This window comes from Hyalella azteca, unplaced genomic scaffold (genome assembly GCF_000764305.2).
Source record: "Hyalella azteca isolate HAZT.00-mixed unplaced genomic scaffold, Hazt_2.0.2 contig9703, whole genome shotgun sequence".
Taxonomy (NCBI): Eukaryota; Metazoa; Arthropoda; class Malacostraca; order Amphipoda; family Hyalellidae; genus Hyalella; species Hyalella azteca.
The window spans coordinates 1-21,401 of record NW_025939765.1 but is presented as its reverse complement, the minus strand read 5'-3'; the positions used below and the strand labels follow the sequence as shown (position 1 = coordinate 21,401).

Genomic DNA, 21,401 nt, shown 5'->3' with positions numbered 1-21,401 from the left:
TTTAGTAATAATCTCAGAGCAATTAAAATTAGATTTGCGAATATTTTCACAACTAAACAATTTTATGAGGATTGAGCTAGCACGAAGAAATCCTATTGGTTAAATTTACACACCTTAGCGAATATATAAAGACATTTATACGCTTCGGAATCTAGTTCTCCTAACGGGAAGTAGGAATTGTGATTTTGATAACATCAATTTATTTACTGTTACGTTTACGAGGGAAATTGATAAGTAGATAAGGGTACCAAAATATAAATAAAATATTGTAAACAAGGTATGCCAAATATTTTCCGTTTCTATAATGAACATTAATCGGTAACAGTAAATCGAATGGCAATGCTTTACAATGGCGTCAGAATCCAATATGGCGGAAGGGATGCGAGTGATGGAGTCCACCGTTCCTGCAAAACGGCTTCGTCTGGATTATCAAAGTGAAATGTTGGCCAGTGAACCCAAAAACAATTTCAGATGTTTTATGCGAAATTCAGATATGCTGGCAAGTAAGTCTATTTGTTGCTAATATCGTGGTTATAGATTGCTTTTTCGTTGTTAACTTTCATTTCTCTATCGCTCCAGCCATTCAAAGATGGCGATGTTGTGCCTGAGTCGAGTTTGACGTCACTCATGTAAGGCTAGGTGGAAGTTTTTCATTTTTGATGATTATTATGATTGAATGTTGACAGTTTCTACCTTTTAGCGAGTTGATAGTATCTAAGACTGTTCTTTATTATTGAGTAAAATTATATTATTTGCGTCAATTCTCTTAGAAACAAAAGCTTATCGATGTGCGCATGCCTGTAAAAAAACGAGCCAGTCACATAGAAAATGTTTTGACAGGCTAACTGAAATGTTTGTGTGGATCGTATAGCTTGTTGAAGGTAGATATAAATATGTAAACAAACTACCTGCCTAGTGGCTAGTTCTTTTGGTTCATAGTTAATTCTAAAATACCTGAAAACGATAAAAAAAGTATAGAATGCTGATTTGCTTTCTCAGTAGAGAAGAAAAATATTTTGACATTGGGGTGGAATTTAAAAATTGTGCCTTGATTTCATGGCTGGGCACCAAATTGGAAAATTGGGACTAAGGCTTTCTAAAATGAGAGTTATGAGACTAATACTAATAGGGTTTAGGTCAGGTTGAGTTAAGCGGCCATAGTTGTAAAATAGGGATTTTTTAGAAATGATACATTAGGGATTTTTTAGAATTTAGAAATGATACATTTTTATTTTCCTCATATTAATATAAAAATATTTTAATCAATTTCTTATGTATGATACAGTATGAAGTATGTTCATGCAAATGCTGGTGTTCACTGTCCAAGATACTGGCTGGTCTACTTATTGGACTCAAAAATTATAACTCAGTAGGCTAGCCTACTCTCTGCAGACTAGTCTGGAAAAGTCCTATTTTTGTCTGAAATATCGCGGCTCTAATATCATATAATTTCAGTAGGTATGAAATCTCGCGGCTCGAATGTCATAAATTTTTGTTTGATTAAAAAATCGCGGTTTGCACTTTGCAAACATGTCATTTCATAAAATTTTCAACTTCCGCAATCCGCATTGCGCATTGCTTTACCGTTTCCGCCAAAAATATCTTGCAGAAAAAACATAAACATTGTAATGTAAACAAATCAACAAAACGTTTGTTGAAGATCACGCATAGTTGCGGTCATGTCAAAGCGGTCAGACTGTATATTAACATGTGCTGAACCTACAGTAGAGACAAATTTTATTGTTGCCGTTTGACTGTTTAAGGGTAAAATTAGAGATTTGGGGTAACGCGTGCATAAACTTTGTAAATAAATTCGCATTCGCACCTCGTAAATGGCTTTTCATGGCCGAGATATGGAATTCACGGCTCGGTGAAATAGAATCACGGCTCGTAGAAATGGAATCACGGCTGGCAAATCCATAAAACCACGGCTCGAAAAATTCAGTCGCGGCTTGCCAAGTAGATATATTCCATACTAGTCTGCAGAGAGTGACAGCGCGCATTTTCTTGTCCACAAAAACGTGGTCACGGACGGACGGATGGATGGACAGACGGACGGACATGACAAGTACAATAGCACCTTTATTCCATAAATAAGAAAATTCCCTAAAAAGACATGAAGAAGGGTAATAATAAATGTTCTCATTTGCCACTGGCCAATAACCCTAATTGCCATGGGTTTTTGTGTCATGATTCAACCTTGGCTGCAAATAATTTTTGCCCTCATTTCTTTCAAGTATTTTTTAGGTTCTTTTCACTTTGAATATGACATGATTATTTTACCAGGCTTTAATATAGATTGTTTCTTATCAAATGCAGTCATTAAACTCATAACTGTAAACTCAAATCCATTTTTAAAAATTATGACATTGAAAGGACCAAATTTCTGGTCTCAAGCAGAGCCCTGTATCACAATTCCAACCACTCATTATTGTGATAATGCTATTGGTGGTGAGGAGACTGTAAGTTACTCATGTGTGTGTGACCGGAAACACCGCCGCAAAGTTGAAATAGTTATGAGTAGCGTGCCGACTTGACGGTGACTTGCGTATTGGTTGTAACACAAGGGCTAAAGAGTCGCTCTTTGGTCCGGCTCTTATCACAGTTAAATGAAGTTCCTTATTTCAGTCACAAAATAAATGTTACATCAATTGACTGGTCACTAACCTAGCACAGGATTAATAGAACGTACAAATAAAAAAAAATATACCACGAAATGAGCATCCCGTCATATGTGCATGACAGTCATAGTGGTAAAGCAGAGAGTTTTTTAGACTCTTCCTCAAGTTCATTTTTGAGTCCTAAAAGTAGACCAGTAAAGTATCTTGGATACCAGAATTATCATACTTAAGAAATTTGTTAAAATCTACAGTAAATGAGGAAATAAAAATGAATGGATTCTAAAAAAATCACTGGTTTGCCACTGCATGTGCCTGGAAACCTGTTCATCTTTATTGCCAGAGCATGTGCATCTTCATCGCTGGTGCAAGTGCATCTTCATAGGCCATAGCTGGTTTCCTTGTTCCAATACTTTTATTTATGTTGTCTGGGAGTTCATTGCCCACCAATGCAAAAACTAGGTACATGAAATGAGATGAAGAGGCACACTGGAAAATTTGAGCTCTTCCCACCTCTGTTGCTCACTGAAGACTGATGTCTCAATTGCTGGTTAAAGCAGCTCAATTGCTGGTTAAAGTTTATACGTGGTTTGCTAAATGACCTACCTAATTATTATCGATCAAAAAAGCTAAAATATTATTGATCCAAAACCATGAATAGATCTCAGTTGAAGAGTATCTTGACAGACAAGGCTGTGAGATTTGTGGTTATTACAACACTTCTCTTTAACTTCACTTCTTGTCTGTCTGTCTGTCTGTCTGTCTGTCTGTCTGTCTGTCTGCTACAAATCTTATAATCGATATTTAACACACTTCTACCTTTCCAATCGATCTGAAATTTGGCACACTTGTGTAAAGTTGGAGACAATGCATGAATCAAATGTCAAAATAAAAGATTTTAAAAAATAAAAAAAAATTTTTTTCAAGTTTAAAAAAATTGAAAAAATAATTTTGTCAGCTACAAATCTTATAACTGATATCTGACACACTTTTACCTGTCTGATTGATCTGAAATTTTGCACACTTGTGTGAAGTCGGAGGCAATGCATGAATCAATTAATAGAATAAATAATTTTGAAAAAATTTATATATTAAAAAAATTATATATATCTATTAAAAAATGTAAAAATAAATTTTTTTAATTTTCGAATATTAGATGAGAAATTCATTGTACATCTGTAAGATCAAAGATACTGGATTCTTTGGAAGTGTTGTCTTTAAAAAGTAATTTTTAAACGTATATTATTTTTTTAATGAGACTATTATAAACAAAGGGTGTTTTTCCGCAGACCTGTGGTGAGTGGTGACAAGGGTTAAGGGGAGTGTCTGGCCAAAAATTTAGGATATTGGCTCTTCCAGTTTTTACTCTCCTCTTAAAGCTGACATTCTGAACCATCCAACAGTACCAAAACCATCTTTGTACATTGATTTATGCATTCACAACAGGTCGCAAAAGGGTATTTAACATAGGCAAAAATTTGCTACCATGCGCTTAAATAAGATGGTCTGACTAAGCTGTGCTTTAGTTACCCGGCTGCTGTTGTGCTGGATGGTTCTCATGCAGTCGTTTCCACCATCCTTGATAGAATTTCTTGCCTGCAATTCATGCAAAATTCTGGCCCATATTCCAATTTTTTAGTAGGTTGTACCTAATAACAACATTTTGGAAGTTCATCATCTGACTTTGATTTTATTTTTTAATGTTAACACTTGCCAAATATATCTCCTTCTTGTCTAAACAAACAATTTCTGGACCTGCCACATAGCCATTCGAAATGTAAAAATAGAAGATTCTTGGCTTAATTTTGGATTTAATGCTTCATTAATGTTTAATCATCAATTGCACATTGGTTAACAGAATTTGGCACAAGTCAATTGATGTGAACAGGTTCTTCTAGCCAAATATGCAACTTAACAGATTTGCAAGTCCCTATCCTACATATGGCAACTAGCCTTTAAAGAAGGTTTACATTTTGAGCCATACAAGAAAGAAACTAGTAAATAGACAGTTGAGTTGTCACACTTAATAACTTGAAGACTTGCAAACCAACTAGGTTCTCATATTATTAACTCCTACTTAATTGGTAAAATTGTAGTTGTTACAGGTGGGACACAGAGTTTAGGTCTGATTTTTAGAGTCCAAGTATGTTACAGAAGCCTCCTAGTCAGATGCAATTATTCAGGCTCTAGAACAAGACTACTAATTATATCGATCTGCTTGGTGAACTATTCAGTTATGCCATGTTTTGGTGAACTATTCAGTTATGCCATGTTTTTATCAGCATAAAAAGCATTAATATTGTGGATTTTCTGAGGTTGGGGATAGGCAAGTGTTGAAGCTTGGAAGGTGTGCCATTATCTTTCTAAAAGATTGAAAATGAAGAGTATGTATATGAATTTTTTATCTTGCTCAACAAGATAAACCACTTATTTGTAGTATATGCAGCTCTTCCCCTGAAAAGTTCCTGAAAAGTTGCCACACAATAAAATATGGCACAGCCATGATCTGTTTTAGAAACAACAAAATTTACAAGTGATCTATGTAAATAATGTCTCGTGGGGTAGTAGGGGATCAGTAGCTGTCTTCTAATCTTGTATCTTTTGATGGTGTTGCAATGTGTGGATTGTGGTGTTAGCAGAATGATAACCTGGTCCATCTGAGTATTTTCAATTCTTATGACCTAGCCTCATGAATAACATAAGTTTTTCTCTCTAGATGGTGGGCGAGTGAGCAGCACCAGCAGCACAAGCAGCAGCAGCAGTGTAGCCATGGATGGAGGATCTCTAACTTGTGACTCTGGCTTCAATGAGCTCACACCTCCACGATTTTCTGAAGAGGAGCCATTGCAGCAACCTTCATCTGAGCCTTCCAGCTCTCAGCTTCCACAGTGTGTATTGAAACTATAACATAGGTTATGGTCATTTTTTTAGCTAGAGTTTGAATTATCCTTAAAGCTGGTAACTTGAAATTCGTGAAATTTCTCTACATTTCATTCAATCATGATGCCAAATTCCAATTGGTTTTGTAGTGAAATGCAGAAGATTGAACTTCCACATTGTTTATTATTGCAGAAAGATTTATTTTTAAAGCATGACATTACTTCTGGAACTTTTCAATTGCCCTTTTTAGCGCATTTTCTCATTTATGGAAAAAATGCACTATTGTGCTTGCCATGTCCGTCCGTCCGTCTGTCTGTCTGTCCGTCCATCTGTCCATCCGTCTGTCCGTAACCTCAAGTTTTTGTTGACGAGAAAATGTGCTCTGTCTCTCACTGCAGTGAGTATTGAGTTATATTTTTTATCATTTCAGTGGGATTAAACGTCGTCACTCCAGCAGCATTGATGAAGAAGAAGAAGAAGATGAATGTGGGCCTCCAGTACGCCGAGCTCACCACACCTCACACCCTGCAGCTCCTGCTCTTGCTTCTTCTTGCCAGCCCTCAACCTCTGAAGGCTCCACTCCGCACCACCACATCCACTATTCTTCTCAACACAACGCTGCTGATGAAGTCAATGATGATAACTCGGTCTCCAGCGATGACTCACGCACGAGTAGATTATCTAATAGTGAAGATGCTGGTGGTGATGGCAGTGATGGTGAAGATAGCACTCCTGAGCCATCACTGTGGGTGCAACAGCAGATGCAACGCGGACATAATCCCAGAGCTGTTCTTTCAAAGGTACTACCTCAATGACCTTGTCCAACTTGTGTGTTTTGTGTTATATTCTTTCCTGCATTATTTCAAGTATAACTTTAATCATTTGAAAATGAATCCTGTTTTTTAAGTTGATAACTCAGAAGAGTTGAATGAATTGATATTTACCTAAAAGTTTGGTTCAGGTATTGGGAGCTGATCCCAGCGACATCCCAGACCATGTGAGTGATGAGATGATATGGCGGCTGCTCCTAAACGTGCTCACTGAAGGACCAAGGAGAGAGCGTCTGAGGTACCTCAATACTCTCGATGATGCCGTGCGACTCATCAAAACCTCGCGCAGGATTATTGTCCTCACTGGGGCTGGGGTGAGTCCAATTAATTGCCTCACCTGTACCTAATATCCTGTAGAGTCCCCCCTTCATTTTTTAATGTAGTAATTTGTGTTCTGTTGTCAACATGTTTGATTACATTTTGTGTATAGAAGGAAATTTTTATTATGGTTGACGTCTTTTCAAGAATGAATGTGTTATTTTCTTTCATTTCAGGTGTCAGTGTCATGCGGTATCCCAGATTTCCGCAGTCGTGACGGCGTATATGCCCGTCTTGCTGTGGACTTCCCTAACTTGCCAGACCCACAAGCAATGTTTGATATCCATTTCTTCCGGCGCGACCCCAGACCTTTCTTTAAGTTTGCTCGCGAGATATATCCTGGCCAGTTCACTCCTTCACTCTGCCACAGGTTTGCATCTCATTACCTTTGTTGAAGTGTTTCTGGTCAAATTGATGCATATTTATAGTTCATACGACACTCTGATGTGAATAAAACGTGTATATCTTTGTGCTGATCTCTAATCTTCATATTATGTTTCATATTCCTTATTTGAATCACGCATTGCCAGACATAGAATTTTTAATAACTATTTATTCACATGAAACTGGTATTTTAATTTCATGCACTATAATATTAACGTGCTGTAATATTGACCTTATTCTACAGATTTATTCGATGCCTGGAATCACATGATAAGCTACTACGGAACTACACCCAAAACATTGACACATTAGAACAAGTTGCTGGCATCACAAGAGTTATTCAATGCCATGGATCTTTTGCCACAGCCACATGCCAAAGATGCATGCACAAAGTTTCGGCAGATGTCATCAAAGCAGAGATATTTGACCGGCATATCCCCATGTGTCCTCACTGCACTCCTCCATCCACCCCACCACCCTACCTCCTGAACCCCACTGGGGCGTCTAACACCGACACTACAGTTTCCTCTAATTTCCTCCCACGCAATCCCTGTAAGAATCTCCCTGAGGCTATGACGCCAGATCATGCTGGGGCCTCGAGTGATGCTAATCATTCACACAATTCAAGTTTAGATGAAACGCCACCTCGTGTGGAGGACGAAGATAGTAATATGGACTCTTTCAATATAAGTGAGTGGAGTCGTAATTTATGAAGATCTTATATCCTGAAATTCGCCGCACACATTGTTTATTTCATTACTGGTCTTTGCATTAAACATAATCGTTTTTTTCTCTATATTCTGCCAACTTTGTAACAATTTCCATTGGTGCTGTTTGTAGATGATACTGTACCGATTATTAACATTGGCTGAAACTCATTATTTGGATTTGTATAACTAAAGTTATGCTGGTGAAGCAGTTGCCTAACAACTCACCCAGGTCTGCTATGTAAGCTAATTATTGTTCTAATGTTCTCATGTATGTTATCAGGTGGTATGTGTTCTGGAAGCGAGAGCAGCAACGGTATGTTATTCCCTCAGCCAATTATGAAGCCTGATATTGTATTCTTTGGAGAAGGACTCCCTGACGAGTTTCACGACTGTATATCTTTGGACCAAAACAATTGTGATCTTCTCATCGTGATTGGATCTTCCCTAAAAGTGCGACCAGTTGCTCACATTCCAAGTGAGTTCACCGCTTTGTTCATTGATAAATCTTTTGTGCGATTTTTTGTTTAACACAAAAAATTTTGTAAGGGTGAAGGAAGCTTATCTGAAATAAATTGCATATTGAGTAGAAGATACCGTGTACTTTTGATCTTTATTTTCTTAAAAAAATATTGCTAGTAAAAAAATTCGACATGGTAAGCAGTCGTGTCCATAATGAATTTTTATGCGTCTAGGTTATTGTATGTATCCTTTAATTCAAACCTCTTTTTTTGCTATTAATTGCAGACTCCATACCACCACAAGTCCCTCAAATCCTCATCAACCGCGAGCCTCTTGACCACCTAACTTTTGACATCGAACTTCTGGGAGACTGCGATGTCATCGTCAATGAGCTCTGCCATAGGTGAGTGTGAAAGTTAAAGAAGATACTTTGTTTTTAGTTCGTAATTCTTTAGCTCACACATTGCTTTCGGTGGGTTAGTGTACAAGTCTTGAAAGATACTTTGTTATAAGTCTGCTGTTGATGCTTCTTTGCGTTCCAAATTTGATGATAGAACGTGTGAGATTTCATCGTAGAACGGGACTGATAGAATGTGTGAGATTTCATCGAAAGGATTTTTTGACCTTGAAGACAATTAAGGTTGAGTATGTAAAGTAATGAAACATTGGCATTACTTTCACATCCAGTTCTAATTATTACGTCTCAAACCACTTTCCATAACAAAATTGCGCCCTCAGGCTTGGCCCCAGCTGGAAGAACGTCTGCAACAGTGACGTGAGGCTGTCTGAAATAAGAGATTTGCCGCCCAAGCCTGAAGACTTAACCTGCAGTCCCTCCGCTGCCTCAACCGAAAGCTCGGCGGCCGCCAGCGTCGCGTCGAGTGCTGCTGCTGCTGCCGTGCCTGCCGAGGCTCCTCATCCCAAGGACGAGGATGACATCGAAGCTTTGCGCGCCTGCTGGGCTCCCAAAATAAGGGAAAGCGTTGCTGCCCGACTTCCTGGTCAGTATTTCCTGATGCTAGTAATTTGTTCGATGCTACTGAAGCATGTACGTTTCAGTAATGAAGAATTCATCTTTATATGCTAGATGCAATCTAATGCTTTGAGACTAGGTAATTATTTTATATGGCAAATACGTTTTAGCGCATTTTTTCATGTATGGAAAAAAGGCGCTATTGTGCTCGTCATGTCCGTCCGTCTGTCTGTCTGTCCGTCGTCGTGACCACGTTTTCTTTTTCGAAAATGCGCTCTCTGTCACTCACTGCAGTGAGTATTGTGTTATATTTTTTCTAGTTTCGTACATCAATAACATTCTATCGGCGGGAACATTTTTTAAGAACATATTTTCTTTAATTCGTAATATGAGAAAATTAATTGGAAAAAACTTAGTTTTTAGTGAAATAAAAAATAATTGCTTACTTGTGCAGAGAATGCCTACTTGTACAACGGCAACCACCGCTACGTATTCAAAGGGGCTGAGGTATTCTATGATCCCGATGACGTTGATGGAGATGAAGTTAGTCAATCTCAGGAAGATGATGATGATGACGACGACGATGATGCTGAAGATGATGAGCTGGTGGATAATGATGATAATTCGTCCTCTCCTACTCGAGAGACTTCGTCTTCCTGTCTTGAGAGCGTCAAAGCTTCTGCCGTCTTCGCCGACTCTGAATCTTCCATTGCTTCAGCTAAGGAACATCTGCCTCGCTTTGCTTGTTTGTCAGAAGAGAATTGTGAAGCGGTGTCGCCTCACAGCTTAGACGATGTTGTAGAAGCTGTTCAGGCTGTAGAAGAAGCAGATCAGCAACTGCTCGATGGTTCTTATGAGACTAAAACTGAATATGATGCACCACAAGCTCAGTGCTGTGACACAAGCAGTGCCAGTTGTAAGCTGCCAGCGGCTGCAGCTAGTACAATAGATGCTCCCTGCAGGCACGAAATTGACTCTCTGCTCCCCACTTCTGCACATGAAGAAGATTGTGCTGATAGCGACTGGATGACGCTGCACGCCAGTTTAGCAGACACTCCATCATTCGTACCTGTGCAAGATGTTGACTCGGGTATGACCTCTAATTCAGATGTGCCAGTCGGACATTCTGCTGGAGCAACAGCAAAACTTAACGATAAAATAGAACCTATTTCATGCTGCTTTGTTGCTCTTTGACTTTCTCTTCTGCTAGTCCAGTAGTTGTACTCTCTAAGGAAATGCGTTTGTTGTGTCGTCCCTGCCTGGCTTGCTATCATTCTGCCTGCCGGTACTGTCACAGATAAAGGTAGTTATGACTATTAGGTGTTTTGCCTTATAAGTGCAAATAACTTGGGAATGATTGATGTCCTGCAGTTAGTGTAAATAGATGTTGCAACGCAAACTATTTCTCGTTGAAGCAAAGTGAATGAATGCAAAGTACAGTTTGGAAGTGAATGAATTTGAGTACAGTTTCCCTAATCTCACTGTAAAAATATTTGTGTAGATGATACTGCAATAGTCTTATAACATGTCGGCGTGGTGCAAAGAAAGTACAAGTGTCCAGAATATTTCCTTATTCTACATCGTTGTCAGGACATTGAGTTGCAGCGATGACCTCTCATCTGTTCCTTTCTCAAGTTTTTTTATAGAAAATTAAACTCGTGGGGTATTTTTTTAGATAATTAAATATTAAAAAAGGATATTATGACTTTGGTATTAGATAAAAGCTGTAAGCGAGACGATTGCGAATGGAAGCTCTAATGTATTTTTTTTTTTTGCCAAAAATCGCAAGATTTTTCATATAATTGTCATTTTTTCCTGCAACTGGCACGTATGGTAAGGTGACGTTGGGTACTGAGCCGCGCTTTCCATGTTTCTGTGGAATGTTTTTAATAGAAGAGTTTCCCTTGATCTCTCCGATGCAGTTGTTTCTTAACACGTCTGCGGCAAACTATCTTATTTACTGCATAATTGTTTGCAGAGAGCGCATTTTCTGGTCGCATTTTCTATCTTTATCGTTCTCAGTTTATTGTTGTTACACTCTTACTGGCCTGAAGATGTGAAGTTAGTAGTGAAATAAATGTGAAGCGTAATTATGTAAGGATTGCGTACTCGATTAACTTGATTGACCTAGAGCAAGCTGACTGCTCCTAACTTTGTGTCACGCTTGCGAGATAGAAATACAATTTTGGTTATTGATAGACGTTGTTGTTCTTACTTCTCAACAAGCAGTGCAAAATCTTGGTTGACGTAAAGCTCTAGGAACTAAAGTTTTGTCTTATTATGGCGCTGCCATCCCACTATCTTCTTCAAAATGCAAAGGAGAATTACTCATATGTGAGCCGTACGTTTGCAGCGCTAATGCAATTGATGTGTTCATCTTATTTTGGATATTTGATTTCATGTGGATATTCCAACAAGACTCCTGTTTTTCATTGTTTTTTTTTAATCTCTGGTTCCTTCTTCAAGTTCCTCTTTTGGAAAATGAATTGTTGTACTGTTGTCTGATGAAAATTACAGGTTATTATTCTCCCGTCTTAATGCAGTGATGTGTTATCTGTATCACGCATGCCTGCCGGCGGGGTTAAACTATTGAGTAAAGAGAATTTCAAGGTTCACGCGTCGCGCTAGTTACTTGCCATTGTTTGTCTACACTTCTTTGTTCTCTAGTTCGTCGTTAATTTGTGTGATAAATATTTATGTGGAGACAGCAATTTTTATCTGTATTACGATCGAAATTTATAAAGAATTGTTTATTCGACCTTCGAGATGAGCATCGTCACGAGCTGGGGATGCCTTTACAGTTGATTCACTTTTTTTTGTCATGGGAACCATTAAATTTTGGTGTTGCTTCAGAAAATTCCTAAGTTGGAAAATATAAAGCACAAGGAGGGTGCATAGCAGTACAATTTTTTATTTACTAGTTGCAATATAATGAATCAAAAGGATTAGAAATTTTTGTGACGAATCATTTGCTGTTATTTTTTAGTTTTCTCCCTTGATATTCAGTACATGTTGAATTTTTTTCGCCTATCTTCTTTTTGTGTATTGGTTTTCGTATTATAAAAATTCGCCAGATTATGTGCACAAATGAACGGAGTGATTACCGTCTTTCCCAAACATGCGTTCCTCTCAAATCTGTGCAGGATAACACGATGTCTCTGTTCGTTGCAAACGTCGGTCATGTTATACAGTACAGCCAAGTTCTTCCATTTCATATCATCTGGTTCAGCCTCTTCCGTTTCTGTGCTGGTATTGTATTCAGTATTAATGGTCTGTTCAGCCGTTAATTCACAACCATATGACGCTGTTATCCTTTTGCATTTTCATCAACTTCCACCAACTTAAGGTATTCTGTTGACAGTAATTGGCGCTTAAGATGTTATAACTTTTTAATGCCTCGTTAGAAAAAGAAAATGATGCGTCATTCAAGAATTAGCATTCAAGCGGCTCTTGAATTTCTTTGTGCTACGAATCCTCGCTGTAAAGAGCAATATATGTCATGTCATGTCATGTGTTCTGCCCGAGTTATCGTCTCTTATTATTCGTTACATTATTTTTCATGGTTGGACTATGAGAAAATCTCGGCAATGTTGTCCTACAGATCTATTTTCAGTTCCATCTGTTGCGCAGAGATACGGTCGCTTGCCATCGCTGGTGCTTTTGCGTGTCTTCCGTTGCGATCTTGCAGGTTTTCGTGCTCGCCACGTCACATCGGAATACGAATGATTTCGGTGTATTTTCAATATAATGATTTCCTTTCATAAACCATTCGGTGTGACTGAATTACTCATCGTTCGTTGCAGCTTGCTTGTGGACGTCAAATTCACGTATACATTTGAGTGCGGGCTGTTGTCCTAACGCCGTGGTAGTTAGGCTACATGCTGCGTTAGGCCAGGTTCATACCATACCGCCGGCATGTTACAGTCACGGTCCAGTCTAATATTCTTTATTGCATTCTTAACCTACTTATTTTTTTCCGTCCTAAATTCTTCATTGCATTTCTTATATAGAAGCAGAAGCATTCACACCACGGGCATGACAGGTGCCTTGCACGGCTGATGTGAAAACATCTATGGAAATGCATTAAAGAATATTGGAGTGGGCCGTTACTGGCATGTGCCCGGCAGTGTGGCGTGAGTCAAAACTTGAAATGTGGTCATTGGGATATTACATTTGAAAAGAGATTGTTAACTACCTTGCAATGGCTTTGTCGGGATATAAACTACCATGAATTTTGTATTGATGGCGGTATTGTTGTAGTTTTTCCTCCCTTCAGGTAGCTTACGTCGGTTTGCCTACTTATTTAATTCTTACCACTACGACTGCCATGATATTAGAGTTCTATGATTTCAACTCCACTCCATCGTGCGATGTTTCGGTCATGGGGGCTTGGGAGAATAGTTTTCCTTATTTTTTCCGTCCTGAATGAAAACTTTTCTCAAGGGCTTTGTGTCCTCTTTTGTACAGCGTAAACTCGATTCTTATGTTAATTTATTCGTAGCGTAGTACTTCAGATAACATTCTAGTTGGATTTTTGTTACGTCTAACAATGGCATTATTAGTTCAGTAGCAATGTGTACTTTTAACCCTGGGTTGTGTCCTCATGATATATTCCAGCAATGCCTGTTTTGAGCATATGGACTTTCATACTTTTATAGCTACGTTTCAACTCTCATGGTGTTGCCAGAAGATTTAACTGACGACCGAGTCATTGTTTATACGCTGTACAGATTGTGAATAATAATAGTGCGATACCTGTTTTTGTACAGCTCACTTGAATAGACGACAGAAGTTCTTTTCACTGTTGGTGATAGCATCTTAAGGCGGTTCCTCCATCTGCTATTTATTGTTGGTGAAGCGTGTTGCTGTGACGGAGATCTAAGCCGAGGTTAGTTACTCCAACGCAGTGCGAGCATGGCTCCTGTTGGCTGCTTACGAGGAACTGATATCCCGGAGATTGAAAATACAGTGTACATTCATACTCGCATTCTTAACCTTCTGCAACAAATGCTATTTTTTGAGTATATCGTGTGTAATACCTGAAATGGTTTGAGAATATCCTAGCTACTGCTTGCTTAATCTGGTCGAATTACGATCGTTCTCCAATAGTGAATCCACTCGATGTTGAAATATTGCACTCGGGGAATTGGTCGCTGAAAGTTTAAGCGATCGTTTTTGCCCACGGCTTCCACAAGTTGATCGATGTAAACTCATCTTGAAAATAGTTCCGAAAAAGTTCATTGGGACTCCTGTTGAATGAAAAACGGAATTCCGTACGGTACACTTATATTGTCTTTATTTTAATATTATAAAAAAGACTACATTCAGAATTTCGTGTTTTTTTTCAAAGCATGAGGCTCCGGCTGAAGTAAAATCGTTCATACTGAGAAACTAATGCACTAAATTTTGGCACCGACTAATTAATTCATCAGTTTTGTGGTCTATAAAAATTATAGCGTCGTCAGTAGATCTCTGTGCATCGCCACGATGTTGGCAACGCAGGCCGTCAAATTCAAATACGTCTTCATTGAGGCGTCATGACACATGCTGGCAAGATTGGCATTCGTATGACTAGTGGCTACGAAACGTATGTACAGATTTGACTACAACTAAGGCACCTCGACGAACTAAGCAAGCTTTTCCACTACAACTTTAGAAAAGATATCTGCCCATCATAATCATCGAAGAAAAATTAAAGAATGGGATCGGATTAGCAAGGCAAGTGTAACTATCAATACCACTCCTGTTGTTTCAGCAATGTATTCGAAACAATGAACTCAGGCTCGAGTAAAATATTTCTTATTCCTACAATGAAAAGTCCTTGGAAGTATGCGTAAGAAGCTTGTGGACGTTTTTTTTTAATACGCCTTTCTGAAACAAAGTGGAGCGTAATAATTTTCAAATAACTGGCACTCACTTATGTATATCTACGTAGAATAGAATAGAAGTGTCGGCGTTGAAGAAATAGGCCCATGGCCTGTTGCCGATTCTTGAACTTTTCGTGAAATAGCTGGCACTCACTTATGTATATCTACGTAAATGAAATATTTTAGAAAACTAACTTTCTAGTATACTTGGTAACAGTGGCTTAAAGAGACTTCAACAATGGAGGCATGCTGAGATGAGAGCACCCCTTCAACTTGTCACCATCCAATACCTTCGACATGACTGTCATGCATGTATATTACAAATATGAATGAGATTGACGTAATGTGATGCTGAGAACGATGGCTGAAGCTCATATTCGCAACCCAGAGGTTAGATGCAAGAAAGGGAAGAACATCTGCACCAAGTCCTGGAACAAATAAATAACTTCTTTTTAACAATACATGGAAATTCAGATAAAAATGACTACCTATATAATAACTGAATCAATGATGAAAAAACATTATGTGTGTCAAGTTATATTTCATGCGAGCCAGGTTAAATTACTTGAGTTCAGTTCTGCATAAAGAAACAATGAGAATTAATAAGATAAAGAGCAGTGCCAACCACTGCAGGAAGACAGCCTGAATATACTCACATCTCTCGAGTTCTGGAAATAGTGCCACAGCATAGGTAGCAAGCGTTTTCAACATAAACAAGAATCTTGTGGTGTTGAATCAAGATGTGTAGTGACTTTGAATGATTCATCAGTCAAGGCATCCAACTCCTTCCGTGACCTGGAACAAAAAAAAAAAAAAATCAGTAAATACATTGTTTAACAAGAACTGCCTATGGTATGGAAGTAATTAATTCAAAAGCAAGACTTACTATTGATGCACAGTTGAACAAGTTATATCATGCATCATCAACCATTATAAATCAAATTCATTTTTTTTCATTTCAAGGTGCACAACAAACCTGTTAGCATCTCCAAGCTTGGATGCAATATCAGCAAACATTTCTTCAACACCCTCGCCAGTTTTGCAAGACGTTTTATATATTCCAGAAATGAGATTGTGGCACTGCTCACTGAGAAAAGAAAACTTTGCTCATGAGTCCTACTAATTATTCTTAATCTATTGAATCACAATGCACCATTATGAATGAGGGTTGTAAATTTTGAACATTTGAGAATGTGATATGAACTATAACATGTCCATTAAAATATCCAATAATGATGAGTAACTGACATTACTGCATGTAAAAGTTATTGAGTGAAAATTCAAAATGTAACTTAATTACAATGGGCAGGTTCAGTCACAGTCTGAAGATACTCACCTAAATGTTTCCATGTCAGCATCAGAAACTAAAATTTGGCTTTTAAGATCATATTTATTTCCACATAGGAATATCTTTGCATTCTCAGCATAAGTAACAACATCAAGTAAATGTTGGGATAGAACATTGAATGAATCTGGATTGTCAAGAGCAAAAACGAGAATGGCAGCTTCTGAGAACTTGTAATAAGATGAGGTTATGGAGGCCACTCGTTCCATTCCTCCTGTGTCCCATAACTGCAGCTGCACAACATCACATGTGAAAATGACGTGTAGTCACAACAATATAAATTCAAGACATGTAAGAATTCATATTCTGTAAGTAGCTACTGACAACTGAAGACTACGGTAGTTCTGAGCTGTATCTACAAAATGACCTTACAACAAAATGTCAAGGAATACCATACACAAATGTGGAAATCAAACAAATAGACAAGGATGCGAACATTTAAAAATTTTAAAAGCACTGACAACCTACATTATTAACCCATTTGCAGGCAAGTTAGGTACCATATTTGGTTACACAAAATCTAAGAAGACCCAGTATGGCCCCAGGTGTGTGTTTGAGGCTCTGTTATAATGCCACATTCAATTAGCATCTGACCATCATTTTGTGCCTAGCATCACCCCTACCAAGCTCAAAAAATAAAATTTACAACAATTAAAAAGAAAGTTTTGACTTTGAGAATGAATTTGATGTTTTTCTGCATTTTTTCAAAGATTGAAATAGTAATATCAATTTAATTCTTAATGGAAACTTAATGCAAATGAATTAAATTGAAGTTAGACCCCAGCTTTTTGAGCTAAAACAGCCAAGCATGGCCAAGCATCTTCTAATTCAACTGATTCTGATTGATGATAGAAATAGCAGTCTATTTCTAAAATATTGACCTTCCTGAACCTTTGCTTACTCTAAAAAATAAGCCAAGTTATAAAAAAAAGTTTTACCACCAAGTTTTCTGATGCAACATGACATTCATTCCTATTCTTTCATCACTTTCCCAAATTTTATCCTGACCAAAGGATGGTGTGGAACTGTGGATAAGTAGCCTCTGGATAAACATCAAATCATAGTCATGTTTAAATTACAGTCAATGACACTTGAGCTGTCACTCAGCAACAGTACTTGGTATTGCAGCAGCTCATTAATAAAAGACTAAAGCTAAATGTACTAGTCAGAACTCAGAATTACTATTCATATGGTTTGATTGTGACATAAAAACTAAGAAGCTTGTTTGATTGTGCTAGAAAGTTGTGGCTCAGTTTTGTTAACAAAATAGATCGTTTCATTTTAATGCTATTGCAGTATTGCTGACAAGTGGCAACTGGTAACATAAGTGTTGTGCCACAGGCATGGAATAAATTTACTGACCTTTCTAGCTACAACTAGAGCTTTCACACAATTTCCACTAGATGAATTACCTCCTTTCCCTTGGCTCCTTTCTCCATCTAATTGATATCATAACTTCATATGGATATGTGCATGATTGGGCTGTAAGATTTCAAATGCATTAAAAATCTGTCACTTTGAAGTTGCGCAATTTTAGTACTTTAGTAGGCTATGTAATAGACAGGAAAATTTTGATCCTGTGCCATAGCAAATGGCAATGTTGTTGGCATTGACAATAGAGTAAATATTCCTTAATAAATAAAAAATAGGGTAAATGCGGTATATTCCGACACATTAAGGACGCATCGAGAAATGAAAAACTATAAAAAAAACCGTATGCGTTACGTAAGTTCTGTTGCCTTCACATGACTCTCAAAACACTTCACTACAAATGTTGCCATATTTATTAAAAAGCCTTTAGAATGGAAACCTACCAAATCCCTATATTCCGTCACTTTGTGTGGCAACATCAGACACGTGGTGAGTCGTATTGCGTCAGCGCTTCAAATTTAACTGATACGTATTGCCGACATCCACGTGTTCGAATTCCGTTTGCTGTGTGAGCTGTATTGGGATACAACACAGCTTTGAATTAGAACACTAACGAATATTGAACACTACTTAATTACGTTTTAATTAACAGCTATTAGGCTTTTAATTAAGCAAATTTCAATTTTTGTACAAAGCTTTGAACGATCTGTGTGTGTCCAATTCAAGTTGTGTCGGAATTAGTTTTCATGTGTCGAAATCCAACATCTCAACTTAATCATCTATTAATTTATTTACGACTTGAAATCAGCGAATACAAGTATACTTAAAGGATTCCTAATATATTCACAGATGTATTTAAAAGTCTCAAACCATAATATTCTTCCTATAAAAACAGTTATTCACTATTTGGTAGAGCCATGTCAACTGTCAAATTTGACACATTTTTTGATGATCTCACCACGTGGCATGCATTGTCTCTCTTTGGATCTCAATATTTTCCCACTAAATGGCCAAGACCTAGTGTTTTTGCAGTATTTCGACACGCAAATGTATGACGTCACCATTTCAACCATCAATGAACGCATGGAACTAAAACAAAGCTTAATATAAAGGAAAAGCTGGAGAGGTGACGGAATTACCTACGATGTCGGACATAGTGACGAACCAGAGATTTTTTAGAATCAGTTCATTTTAAATTTCCTCATCTACTCGAGATTTAAGCTTATTTCTTAAGCATGATAATGCTGGTATCCATGATACTTTACTGGTCTACTTATAAGACTTAAAAATGAACTTGAGGGAGAGTCTAAAAAACTCTCTGCTTTGCCACTATGATGTCGGAATATACCGCGTTTACCCTACACAGTGACATGATCATGAAGTGACTACATATGCAAAGGTTTTATGCTATTTTATGGTATTACAAAAAGAATCAAAATCAATATCTGAATACAAAATACACAATTAAATTTAAATTCAAGTCGTTCAGACATGAGACATACACTCCTGAGTTTATGAGAGTTGTTTACAGTTGTCTTATTCTAAATTCTAAAATATTTCAATATGATTGATAGATAGTTTGTGTTAATAAAAAATCAAGGGAACAGTATTCAATATTTAAATTTATCAATTACACTGCTGAATGCAGAATAGGTACTCAAGTCTTAAAAATACAGCATAACAAGTTGCCAAGTTTTAATTATAAGTTTACCTTCACATCCCTGGACTTGGTTTTATAAAGCTTTTCATAATGGTCCAGCCCTAATGTAGATTTTCTATCAGTGGCAGTGATGAATGTATCAGCAGCATATCGTCTGAATAGAGAGCTCTTTCCAACACCGAATTCACCGCATAAAATAATTTTATGTTCTGGTATTTTAACTGATGCCATATGGTTAATTGAATTTTTTTTTGCAGACTTGTGCGCTCGAACAATAGTTTTTATGGTTAACTTATTAAGTCTGCCGTACTCTGCAAAGTTAAAAAAAAAACGTCTGTCAATAATCAATTAAGATACTTCCGAGCAGCATCATGCAAGACGTTCATTATTACTGTGTTTACTTCCTAACTACCAAACAAAACCAAAGTATTCAACACCTACACTCATAATGGTCACGAAAAGTAGGTAGGTACAAGAATCGGCGACAGGCCACATCAGCTCAGGCCTATTCTTCAGTGCCGACCTCACTATGATATGAAATAATTATAACGGAAAGAACATACGGCATGGCGCCAAGACTCGAAATGCAGCAAAACACACTAGCTAGCTTTGTAAGATTGCGCCGGAGTCGATAACACACTTATGAAACGTCTCGGGCACGACAATTTTACGGCCGGGCTATCGTTCGGTCTGCAAAATTCAATGATCAAACAATATCTCCTAAACTAATGAACGCAGCTCGATGAAACTCTGTTTGCGATGTTTAGATGGAGAACTTTTTCTATTTTACATTTATTCCTGAGTTATACGGCGGTACGGGTCGAAATTCGCAGAAATCAAGGCGTCAACGAACTACACAACCTCACAGGCGAACAACTAACTACATCCGCAAAAATGGGCTTCTGTTGGGTCAACCTTATACAAGTTCAACCAAGTTTCTTCCATACTACTGAACAAATTTGAACGAAATTTTGCATATACATTGCTAACTACTAATACAAAACGGCGACTAAATTCGTCCGAGACGTTAAACGGTGTTCAGAGAGGTGCTGGTTTGATCCCAGCTCTGTGCGACAGTTTCTGGTAAAAATCGGCAAGAAGGCTGGGCAGCTAAGCAAAGCGAAAATTGAAGCGGCGCGTTGCGAGTTCGAGCCCGCAACAATCTGTTATGTTCTGGCTCTGCGATGTCAATACCGTGAATACGTAGATTCGCAGTGATCGAGAATTTTCTACAAAATTACTGAACAGATATGAACGAAACTTTGTTTAACCAAATTCCCAAAATTGCTGTTGTGACTCGTGACATTTTTTTCCGATTTTGCCTTTGTTCGCGAGTTATACCGTTATACGGATATATGGGAAAACGACCGGCATTTCTGAGGCCTGTGTTTAAGTCATTTCAGAGTCCGATTTTTAAATCACTTGTTCACTGCGATTTTCTGCACGTATCGCCATATAACTCACGAATGAATATGAAATTCCAAAAATTTTCACAAGCTAAACACACTGAATTTGTAGATTTGGCGCGAGATCGGCTGCTAGTCCGGCCGTAAATTTGTCCGAGACGTATAAAGCCGTGTACATATATACATATAAAATGCTCATTTATTGTGGTTCAATGTTAATGGGGCTATCGCATCGCATTGACACTTTTTAACAAATACAACGCTCGGTAAAGTTTATTAACGTTTACAAATATTGCTCAGCTGGCGTAAAGAGGACTTTATACCACACATAATAATTGCTTGAAAAATAATTTATTTTGGTTTTCAATTCAGATCCGGCAATGCGGGATGAAAGATAGAAACAGCGAAGTTGATATTAATAACATAGTTAGAAAGTCAGTTGCGTTTGCCGTGGTAGCACGTGTGTGAATTGCGATCTCTAAACGTCTAAAGTAACCGGTAAATTTGTGACTCAAAGTTTCTTATAAGTATTCAAAACCTTAATTATTTGATTTGTTTACTCATTAACTTTAACCCGACT

General features: G+C 37.8%; 2 protein-coding genes across 2 annotated transcripts; one reads left to right on the top strand and one right to left on the bottom strand.

The window, feature by feature from the left end:
* The first annotated feature begins 293 nt into the window (after positions 1–293).
* LOC108675759 (NAD-dependent protein deacetylase sirtuin-1) lies at positions 294–14,151 on the top strand. The gene is made up of 10 exons (XM_018163786.2): positions 294–503; positions 5,335–5,506; positions 5,929–6,298; positions 6,460–6,642; positions 6,823–7,016; positions 7,275–7,720; positions 8,021–8,215; positions 8,485–8,602; positions 8,938–9,200; positions 9,627–14,151. Exons 1-10 carry the CDS (start codon positions 350–352, stop codon positions 10,364–10,366), a joined length of 2,835 nt encoding a protein of 944 aa, XP_018019275.1. The 5' UTR covers positions 294–349; the 3' UTR covers positions 10,367–14,151.
* Positions 14,152–14,441: 290 nt separating this feature from the next.
* Positions 14,442–19,755, bottom strand: LOC108675760 (ras-related protein ORAB-1). The gene is made up of 5 exons (XM_018163787.2): positions 19,467–19,755; positions 16,376–16,617; positions 16,016–16,126; positions 15,696–15,834; positions 14,442–15,467 (listed from the first exon to the last, which is right to left on the bottom strand). Exons 1-4 carry the CDS (start codon positions 19,644–19,646, stop codon positions 15,744–15,746), a joined length of 624 nt encoding a protein of 207 aa, XP_018019276.1. The 5' UTR covers positions 19,647–19,755; the 3' UTR covers positions 14,442–15,467; positions 15,696–15,743.
* Between the last annotated feature and the right edge of the window lie 1,646 nt (positions 19,756–21,401).

Bases quoted from the DNA above. Each gene is read 5' to 3' on its own strand.
- LOC108675759 (XM_018163786.2), top strand. From the start codon at position 350: ATGGCGTCAGAATCCAATATGGCGGAAGGGATGCGAGTGATGGAGTCC. The intron at 504-5,334 runs GTAAGTCTATTT...TTTTCTCTCTAG, and splicing joins AAATTCAGATATGCTGGCAA to ATGGTGGGCGAGTGAGCAGC. The intron at 7,721-8,020 runs GTGAGTGGAGTC...GTATGTTATCAG, and splicing joins TATGGACTCTTTCAATATAA to GTGGTATGTGTTCTGGAAGC.
- LOC108675760 (XM_018163787.2), bottom strand. From the start codon at position 19,646: ATGGCATCAGTTAAAATACCAGAACATAAAATTATTTTATGCGGTGAA. The intron at 16,618-19,466 runs GTAAACTTATAA...GATGTTGTGCAG, and splicing joins CCAAGTCCAGGGATGTGAAG to CTGCAGTTATGGGACACAGG. The intron at 16,127-16,375 runs GTGAGTATCTTC...TTCTTTTCTCAG, and splicing joins GCTGACATGGAAACATTTAG to TGAGCAGTGCCACAATCTCA.